An 11498-nucleotide genomic window follows, 5' to 3' on the forward strand; every position below is an offset into this window, starting at 1 on the left:
CACCATCAACATGATCATTATCATCATCATCAACACCAGTATAGCATCAACAATTTTTTTCTTCGTATCTTAGAATCAGATAAAGAGGTTATTTTTATTTGACACATATAAAAAACAATTCAGTCTCACAGAACCATGCTGTTACGAAAAGCAGTACTGTGTTCAAGTAATGATCACTTAGGGTCCAAATTTCATGGACATACATGTTAAACGGAATCAGAAGGAAATGTAATCTAATAAATGCAATTATGTTATATGAAACGAAACGCAGTATGATTAAAAAATATTTTAATAGAATGTTCGTACGACAGATACATATGAATATGTATGTGTACATATCATCCATGAATGACTCAATAATGCCTTATGCAATTGTACATATTAAAGTTCATTTAAGCAGACACAAATAAACCATTCAACAACAAATTACATCAAAAAAAGGTCAAAATATGAAACCAGTTCAGAAAAAAAACTGCCAAACATCAAAATAAACATCGGACTATTTTAATAAAAGTGGACATAAACAAGAGATGTGTTTGTCAGAAACACAATGCCCCCTAATGCTCCGCTTTGAAACAATATATTTGACCTTTGACCTTGAAGGATGACCTTGACCTCTCACCACTCAAAATGTGCAGCTCTATGAGATACACATGCATGCCAAATATCAAGTTGCTATCTTCAATAATGCAAAAGTTATGACCAAGGTTAAAGTTTTGGGACAGAATGACATAGTGACAGAATGACAGACAGACAGGCCAAAAACAGTACACCCCCGATCATTAGATCCGGGGGCATTAAAACCAAGGTATAATATTCCGAAACAATTTGAGAATGACAAAAAAACAACGAATAACCTCTTAAAACTTACGTATGTGGCAGCATCATACACACGATTTTTCACAGGTTGTTTGGAAAATATGATGTGTAAAATTATGACTTCACGTATCATATATAAGAAAAAAAATAGTTTCAATATTTGTATTGAAGGGCCTGTAAATTGCCCAAAGGCAAACTGTATGGCATCTTGCCCTAACGACGTAGCAATCGACAGCGGTCGTTTATAAGACGTAGGCGAGGAGGACACCGACGGACGCCATGAAGGTGAGTGTCGCACGTGCAGCACTCGAGCACGGGGAGACCTGCGCATGGACGGCCTTCACCCAGTAGATAGATGTCGTCTGAATCACTGTGCAGCTGTGGACATAGGAAATAAGAACACGCTGGATGAACAGAAATCGGCTGAATTTGACAAAGTTCGTTTTCTGACCGCCACCTAATATAAGGATCACAAAACATATTTCATGATGCATATCTTTGGTAGTTCTGTTATATTTGTCAATTAAAATAAACATTTAAAATATAAACACGAACTGGTAATATTTCGTTGAATTGAGATTTTAAATATTTTAATTAATTTCTTTAGCTTCAGTGAATCAAATTTGCATGCACGTTTTGCATATATGCTTCTTACGCCAAACGTTACCTTTCTTCATACTGAAGCTATTTAGCGGAACACTGTTTTACGTTTTCATTTACAGTGATCTTGACCCAACTGACCCAAATTGCAATCTCAACACAGGTCAGAATGTTAGCTACATGTACTTGCAAACAACATTACTATCCAATACCACAACCACTTACGCGATAGAAACTTTTTTTTTTCATTTAAGTTACACTGGTCTTGATAGAACTTTCTCCAAATGCAATTTCAACAAAAGTCTTCATGCAAGCTACCTACTTCAAAAATAACCAGAACATTCCTTTAATTATTGAGAGGATAAACGTATTCTTTTTTTAATGAAAGTGACCTTAACCACAATGACCCAGCACGCAATTCCGCTTCTTTAACACAAATGATTGCATGAATGTTCCATATACACAAGGTAAATAATTCTGCTAAATTGCAGAAACGAGACATGGATCTTGATTTTGTACCTTATATTATAATTCTTAAAAAATGTGTGAGTTAAAAATAAATATCTGTAGTCGTTATGGAGTAATGTACGCGGTGAACGCAAACCTTAAGCTGTAAGCATGAGAACCTGACATGGTGACGCTGCAAGTTTTACTTTCAGCGCAGATGCAGACGCCGATATTTGAACGAAAATGATAGCTCGGACTATTTGAGCCGCGTTCTGAGAAAACTGTGCATAATGCATGTGCGTAAAGTGTCGTCCCAGATTAGCCTGTAGAGTTCTAATCAGGGACGACACTTTTCGCCTAAATTGGATTTTTGCTAAGAAGAGACTTCATTTCAACGAAAAATGTCATAAAGAGGAAGTGTCGGCCCTGATTAGCCTGTGCGGACTGCACGGGCTAATCTGGGACGACACTTTACGCACATGCATTATGCCCAGTTTTATCAGAACGCGACTCATTTCATTAAAAGTCGAGTTAATACAACAAAACATCGCACTGGACGTTTGTTTAAATGTCAGTTAAAATTAAGAAACCGATACAACAGAAAATGCATTTGATCAAGCAGCTTTAACATCAGTATAAATTTAAATACGTGTAGATTTTTTTCATCCTGTTGAGACAGGTAAAATCAAGTTTAAATGTACTAGTGATATCATTAGGAAGGTCACATAAACTGAAATAAAGACATTTGACGCATGAAAAGACATTCAACACAGCCGAGTCTGTCTTATTTATAGATTTTATTGCATGACTTTTGCCATTTTTCAGTTAGAATATTTGAGAAAAAAATAACCTAGTATAGATAAAACATAAGATAATTTATATATCAATACGTATTTTACACCAGGATATAACCAGATGTACGAAGTCGTTTGTATATAAAAGCTTTATTTATGTGGGTAAGATATATGCCTTATGCTTGTTGAGTTGTGGGTAATTTGCATAAAATTGATAATTCACACATATTTTATAATATATATTTATCTCGGTCGTATAATTATTAATTAAAGACAAAAATAAGGGGAGAGTACTGCATCAGTACTATATGAAAAATTGAGTTATTTAAACAAATGATTTAAACTTACACACAACATGAAAGAATTTACATACGAATATATGAATACAAAGCTAACATTTGCGCAATTTAAACATCATATTTGAAACATCGAAATAACGCTACTTGTTTGAGCATTTCGGTTTTACTTTACAGTACTATATATATATACCCGAGAACTAGATGTAGTTAATAACCTTTAATTCGATTAATTTGAATAAGATTTAGTGTAACCAAATTCTGTTAAATAAATATAATTAGACATTATTATTACTTTTATTAATGAATTTGGGAAATCATGTTGAAAAAGATTGTAGATGATCTCTATCAACACAGTAATTGCTAAATGAGGCCTTTATAATAACATATATTATATTTCTAACAAATAAAACAGATGGGAAAATCTACTTGTTGCTCACTAATTCATCATTTTAAATACGAAACAATTGGTCACACTGCACATCCTGTTGACGAGTTACTATAAAAAACTTACACAAATCTAAATCGCGTAACGTATCAACATAGTAGGTGTTTATTTAATAATAAAATAAACAGATATATGATGTGTATGGTCTACTCACACAATATGAACATTTGAAGTTTCTCTGGAAGGAGTCCACTTGAAATTTGCGGATCCCTTGTCACTGCCCTCTGAATGAGTAATCGATCCCTAAAACCAAAACGTATTGAATTGCAATTGAACAACCATTTGCAAAACCCAACATAAATTTTAACGAGAGTTTTCTGAATTTTTATAGCCATCATAGCGTGTAATATATTGAACGATACTAATCTATACATTTATGACTCAGTAATTCCTTTTAGCTTAGATAGGGACATATTAAATGAACGAAGCTACGTCCATGGTTCAGAGTTGTGGTTAACAGCTGTGAACTTCTTACGTGAATATATTATACGTCTAGAAGGAACACTTCTATAATTGTTGTGTCGAATATATGTGTCTTGTTCTATGAAAGCTGGCCATAATGCATGTGCGTAAAGTGTCGTCCCAGATTAGCCTGTATAGTCCGCACAGGCTAATCAGGGACGACACTTTCCGCCTAAACTTGATTTTCGGTAAGGAGGGACTTCCTTGAATCTAAAAATACCATTACATCGGAAAGTGTCTTCCCTGATTAGCCTGTGCGGACTGCACAGGCTAATCTGGGACGACACTTTACGCACATGAATTAAGAAGCCCAGTTTTCTCATAACAAGACAAAATTAAATCAAGTTTGCATGATAATATGAATGATGCAACATAGAAACTGTTCCCAACTTACCGCGCCACAATTGTTTGTGAACGCGACGGTGGTGTCGTCATCGGCAAGTGTCCCCACGGTCGTGTCGCTGTCCATGGCGGAACGTGCCTGACACAGAAAGCCTCGGAAGTTGGTCCCGCCAGTCCCCGCTAGCGTCACTGTCGACGTCATAGAATTATAGTCATCACATATACCACAAGGAACAGGTCGGTTTTTGTTTTATTACTTACATTTGATTTATATCATTGCACGACTTTTTTTATCCCCACGTTCTTCGGAGAAAAAGTGGGGGTATTGTGGTGATGTGCGTCTGTCCGTCCGTCCTGGCCACCTGCTCCTCCTACACTATTAGCACTAGAACCTTGAAACTTACATACATGGTACATATGAGCATATGTGCGACGGTGACAGTGACGGAATTTTGATCTGACCCCTGGGTCAAAAGTTATGGGGGTTGGGGCAGGGCTGGGTCAGAGATTTTCACTCAATTTTATGTTATTTTACATTAACTTCTTCATTTCTGCTCCGATTTGCTTCAAATTGATACTGAGCCTCTCTTATAGAAATACGGTCAATCTCAACTATGCATGGCCCCAATTACCAACCCTGGGGCGCCCCGGCCACATAGGCCACGCCCACCCAAAATTGCCTTTTACTATAATTTCTTCATTTCTACACCGATTCACTTCAAATTGATACTGAACCTCTCTTATGGCAATACGGTCAATCTCAGCTATGCATTGCCCCATTACCAACCCTAGGGCACCCCGCCCACATAGGCCACGCCCACAAAGGCCACGCCATCCCAAAATTTCCTTTTACTATAATTTCTTCATTCTACACCGATTCACTTCAAATTGATACTGAACCTCTCTTATAACAATACGGTCAATCTCAGCTATGCATGGCCCCATTACCAACCCTGTAGCGCCCCGCCCAAAAAGGCCACGCCCACCCAAAATTGCCTTTTACTACAATTTCTTCATTTCTACACCGATTCACTTCAAATTGATTCTGAACCCCTCTTATGACAATACAGTTAATCTCAACTATGCATGGCCCCATAACGAACCCTGGGGCGCCCCCCCCCCCCAACACTCACACATAGGCCACGCCCACCCAAAATTGCCTTTTACTATAATTTCTTCATTTCTACACCGATTCACTTCAAATTGATACTGAACCTCTTTTATGGCAATACGGTCAATCTCAACTACCGGTATGTATGTCCCCATTACTAACCCTGGGGCGCCCCGCCCATAATAGGCCACACCCACCCAAAATTGTCTTTTACTATAATTTCTTCATTTCTACACCGATTCACTTCTAATTGATGCTGAACTTCTCTAATGACAATACGGTCAATCTCAACTATGCATGGCCCCATTACCAACCCTGGGGCGCCCCTGGGTCAAACATGCGGCGTGGGGATACGCGTCGGCCTCTGCCGCGCCATTTCTAGTTTAAATATCAAGTGAAGTTTGAATACAATTGTAGAATTGGTCGATATGCACCTTTAGGTTTGATAATCTTATAATCATAACCTACCCTGTCTATACGTCGGTACACACTGACTGTGTCAAATTTAATATAATGTCCAAATATGTTATATTAACAATTTGATTCACGAATGCGTGTACTTTTATTCAAATTTCAACCAGATGCCAACTGCATATTGATTTTCGTAGCGATGGTTGAGCAGCTGTTCGTCCGTGCGTGTGGTCTCGTAGTGGGCATGAGACTGGTTGTTGAAATCTCAAACGCATTTATTGGATATGTTTATTGGAATCAATAAAGATGTGAGTTCCTTACATGTACATGTGTATTGTTACACACTCCGTACAATCACTGTGAACTTTGAAAGCACAACGCAGTAGGAATGTTTTGAATGGTTTGTACGAAAAATCATCATAATAACGTCAATGTACATATCGTCAACCCTTTCAGTGCTTGAACCGAATTTTGAAGGCCTTTGCAAACAGTTTGGATCCAGATGAGACGCCACAGAACGTGGCGTCTCATCAGGATCCAAACTGTTTGCTATTCTGATAATATTCTTTGAAAAAAAAATCGAAGAAAATGCTAATTTTAGAAATTAAGCAGACGACATTTTAGCAGACGACAAATTTCCCAGCATGAAAAGGGTTAAAATATAGCACACTACTACACTATATCGCACTATTGTTGTAATTTCGTTGTTTATCATACATGAATAATTTTCAAGAGGTCAAAGATAAATAATATGTGTATGTTTGTCCATTTTACTTCGACTGTTCAGAGAAAACCCTTTTTTGCAAAACAAACAATAAAACGAAACCGGCATTATGGTTGCAACGATACAACTGTATTTTTTACGTTAAGAGTAATCATGTTTAAGAGTGTATCTAAATGCATCTTATCCCAAATTATTTATCGATACATTATCAATACATATTTGTGCATCGTAAAATGACTTTTAATATTTAAAGTTCATTGATGTACTTCTCCTGAGCGCTTATTGTTAACTCTGACTTTTTCACTATTTAAGAAGACAGAAGGGTTAGGATGACTAAGAATATCGTATTGCAACATTTCTATAATTACATGGACTTTGCCACGGTTTGTTAACATGATTTTTGTAAGGGTCAAAGAGTTATGCAATATTGTAAGCGCTATATAGAGACAAGCAATTAAATAAGCGATATATAGAGACAAGCAATTAAATAAGCGATATATAGAGAAAAGCAATAAATTAAGCGCTATATAGAGACAAGCAATAAAATAAGCGCTATATAGAGACAAGCAATAAAATAAGCGCTATATAAAGACAATCAATAAAATTAGCGCTATATAGAGACAAGCAATAAAATAATCGCTGTATAGAGACAAGCAATAAAATAATCGCTATATAGAGACAAGCAATAAAATACTATTTGCTAAAATCTTAAAACTATTTTTTCAGTTTTGGATGATAACTTATCAAAATTAAAAAGATAATAAGCGTTTGAATGATTTTCATCGATCATTGAACACAAACAGTTCTAGCTGACAGCCTTTACAGAACACTTTATATGCAAACGCCTGCGTGGTGTAATGTTACTTGATAGCTGTCTATTCTAGATATCCCGGGTTCAAAAGACACAGAACACAGGAGGGAAGCCCATATATATTTTTATATATGCTATAAGATACCCTCAGTGTGGATCCTTGAATCAAATTGAAAAAGTATGATTTTCTCTTGACCACAACACAACTTGTATTGCCTAAGCTTTTTTCTTACAAAATATTATGTATATTCGATCATAATATAAACGCGACTTTGATATTATGTGTATAAGTATATAAAAAGTATACCATATCGTTAACATGTGTGAAACTTAATTTAGCTTTATCCCCATAATAACACAAATGGATATACGCTTTTTTAAATGTTTAATATTCACATATGTAGGAAGAACCTTTATGTTTTAGAGAATTTATATTTGATAGATATGAAGAAACTGTGTCTTTTATTTTGTGCTATACGTTTCTTTGCTTTTATGTGTGATATTTTCTTTTGTCAACATCAACATTTTTTAGACATTGTTCTTTGGGAAACTGGTTAATGTATTGGCATCCACAAGTTAATCGTTTATATATATGTGGTACGAAATGATGCCTTTGACTGTAAAATTCAATCAATTTACTTTCAGTCTTCAATCTTCAGACAGCCATGGTCAAGCAAAACACAGAACACACGATTTAAACAGGTCGATTAAATAATGGCTAATGTTTATGTGTTGGTCCAAGTAATGGTCCAATCATGATGAAACTTGCTTAGAACATTTCTTCTAATGAAAGCTCAACCGGGTTCGAAAATGGTTGTGTTCCGTTGCAAGACATGACCGTAAATATTTACAGTTTTCTTTTTTGGCAAGAGGCAAACCTTGTTGACAGTTTTACGGTTTAAATCTAATAATTATGAAACTTGTTCAAAACATTTTGCCTGATTCTCCTGTTGCGGAGTTCGACAACTGTTCCGGTCTGTTGAAAAACATGAGTTTTCTTATATGCCTACAGCGTAACTTTGTTAAAATCTATAAGCCAAATTTTTGGTATAACCAAGATGCAACTATTTCAGAACATGTGTTCTAATGATATCTGACCCGAGTTTGAAAATGATTCCGGTCCATTAACAAACGAGGCCTCCATAGTCGTTGCATTTTTTCATATACGGAAAGAGTGAATCTCACAAAATGTGGTTAATCAGTAAGAAGCTTACTCACATTTATTGTAATGATATCTGGGCCGAATTTGAAAAAATGGTTCGGCAGTTTTTCTTATTTTGCTTTAGCGAAACTTATAATATAATATTTTATATATGTTTGTAACAATGCATCTATTATAAAATAGATTCAACATTAACCTTATGAGTATTCCATTGAAATCCGTAGCCTATTTAAAATTTAGATAATAAATATCGTGAAATATTGATATTGATATTTGAAGACATAGACCAGCCACATTTTGACTTTAACCGATAGCCTAAAAGTTACTGCACAAAGTCAATACTGACAATAGACGCTAATTTAGCTTAGTTCTTCGTTGTTAATATTGGAAATTATATCTACATTAAGTGTACGATTTTTATTTGAAAGTATGTACTTGAATTGAGAAATAATGTGAATGTGTTCTGGTAACATCAACTGCTAAATATAATTTTACATCCTGAAGGTTTTATAATAAAACAGTCAAAAATAGCCATAATAAAATAAATTATGGGCTTCCCTCCTGTAACAGAAGACAACTTTTATTTAATCTTCTTCTTAGTGGTATTTAAACCTATTGTAGATATTTCATTTTTGTTTATAAATTCATTTATGGACAAATGAAAATTAAAAATGTATGCAGATGTCTCTTTAAGAGAGACGGCATATTTATTTCCGTGACTTGTATTTATATTTTTGCAAAACACAGTGGAAAAGCATAGTTATGCAGTGATCGACGATTGATTGATCGCTGTTAACGTAATAGTGAATACTGGCTGCCATGTAGAAATCATGATTGTTCGATAAGAAATTTTAATTTTAATATACTTTATGCAAATATGATTTTATGCAAAGTTTCTTTACAACTCGAAAATAAATTCATTTGACTTAAAATACCATTGACGCATGGACGCCTGGAAACACATCAAGTCCCTAAACAATCTAGACCTACTATATGACTGCTCTTACTTCAGTTTGTATCTCACCTGCTATAGAGTTGATGACACATCCACTTATAACAGAAGACACAGTTAGCGAGAAGGGCGCAACCGACGTATGTGCTGTTCCACCGTGACCGGGAATCATCGTTGCGCATGCGCTAGCCGGCGCACCACCTGAGTATCCGGATACGGGAGACGTCAAAACCATTAAAGCCACAACTCTTGCCATTATATCCATTTTAGCCTTCAAAGAAAGATCTTTCATTAAATATGTATATTGCTTTCATGTTCAAGCGAGCATAATTGTTACATTTTTACCGAACCATTTGTTTGCAAAATGGACTACATTATGCACATTTTTTACCCAAATTGTGGCTTGCTGAAAGCGTATGTTCAGCTCATGGACACTTGGTTTCACACTGCATGCTTATACATATTTATCAATATATAATCGTTACAAACAACGTTTATAAAATCAACGAACTTGATTTATTATGATATCTTTTAATTTAAAGACATCGTGTATGATGGATTGGGTTGATACGTTGTTGTACGGGTCATTTGAATTTTAGACGCTGATACATATAATATTAACAGTAGATACATGTCCATTTTAGTTATTTAAAGAGAATATTGATGAAGGAATTAACGTAAAGAGATAATAACGGTGAATCGAAACGAGTGCGCACATTTAATAACTTATTCAAGCAGAAATCGCCTCCAAACTCACCTGGATTGTTAAACAAAAATACATTCACAAATAAATATCAATGTAACAACGATTGTATGGATTAAAATATTGCGACGTGACCCGTCCCTGCAATCAAACAGGCATACATTTAAATAATAAAATAGCTTAAGTAGGAGACGCAGTTTGACGTTGTATTAACTTCTATTACAATTTGCACTATTACACTATGTGAACTTTTAGGTTGAGTTTAAACATATTTTATTTTCAAATATTTTCATGTTTTGTGTAATTGTATTTATATAATATAATATACGAATACCCCATGCTAAATTTTGATGTTCCGCGGGTTTGATTTGGTTATTTTTTATTTATTCATTTTAATGTTTGTGTAATTGTATTTACAGGGAGAAGTGTCAATTTACTTTATTCCTACTGGATACGAAACTGAGTTATTGCATTTATGTTATGTAATATATCTAATGTAAACAGTATTACCCCAATCACAAATATCGCACGGACACCGGCTCATTTTGTAGCATCGGGCGGTGTCCGGAGTAATTTTAAGCCTCACTAAAAATTTTACACGACGTCGGGCCCGGGAAAAACGAATTGAGATCGAAAAAAAGATCGGACGATCAACGCCCGAGGCGATTACCGTGTGTTGATGGTCCGATCTTCTTTCGATCTAAGCTCCATTCCTTCCCGGACCCGACGTCGGCTAAAATTTTAAGTGAGACTTAAAATTACTCCGGACGCCGCCCGATGCTACGACATGTACACATGACAATGCGATCATCGGCCGTTCACCAGCCCAATGATCGGAAAAATACGTCATCCGCTGATCGGACGGTGATCGGTCTCTTTTTTTGACTGAGGTATACTGAGGTATAACATTGTGCCACTCATCGGACGGCGGACGGCTCCGACGAGACCAGGCTTCCCGATGCCTGGAGCTCGGACGCATCGGCCGGCGACCGGATTATATCTAAACATAAGCCATTTGTGTATTTTGTAAATGTGTATTAATTTGAGATACTTCCCGCGCTCGGCTTAACTGTGCCAGTTACTTTCTGAATACAAGTGCGACAAATAAACTGATTTTGAGAGACTAGTGAATATTTTTGCCTCATCATTTTGTATTTTATTTAATTTTTTCTGTTACGTTAAGCGCACAACACATGCATACGCAAGTAGTGGTAGTAAGTGGAGGATATACATTTTATATTTTATTTTTCTACAGACTATGCATTAAACTTTTCGCATGGTTGTATTTTTGATGACGATTTAACTAACGGCAACGAGGCAAACACGAATTGTGAACCTGCAAATGGGTCTGAGCTTTGTGTAATAATTTCAAGGGGCGGTAGCGTGGTCGACATTTGTAACAAAATGTGTGGGGTT

General features: G+C 35.8%; 1 protein-coding gene across 1 annotated transcript in view; it reads right to left on the reverse strand.

Annotated features, from left to right (window-relative positions):
• Positions 1 to 234: 234 nt before the first annotated feature.
• LOC127866045 (putative defense protein 1) overlaps positions 235 to 11498 on the reverse strand; it is an 11890-nt gene continuing 626 nt past the window's right edge. Inside the window, exons 2-5 of the mRNA XM_052406301.1 lie at positions 9452 to 9650; positions 4261 to 4397; positions 3559 to 3647; positions 235 to 1197 (exon numbers count right to left, since the gene is read on the reverse strand). Of these exons, the coding sequence (XP_052262261.1) occupies positions 1062 to 1197; positions 3559 to 3647; positions 4261 to 4397; positions 9452 to 9644 (555 nt within the window). The 5' untranslated portion in view covers positions 9645 to 9650 and the 3' untranslated portion in view covers positions 235 to 1061. The remainder of the gene's footprint in view (positions 1198 to 3558; positions 3648 to 4260; positions 4398 to 9451; positions 9651 to 11498) is intronic.

This window comes from Dreissena polymorpha, chromosome 1 (genome assembly GCF_020536995.1).
Source record: "Dreissena polymorpha isolate Duluth1 chromosome 1, UMN_Dpol_1.0, whole genome shotgun sequence".
NCBI classification, from domain to species: Eukaryota; Metazoa; Mollusca; class Bivalvia; order Myida; family Dreissenidae; genus Dreissena; species Dreissena polymorpha.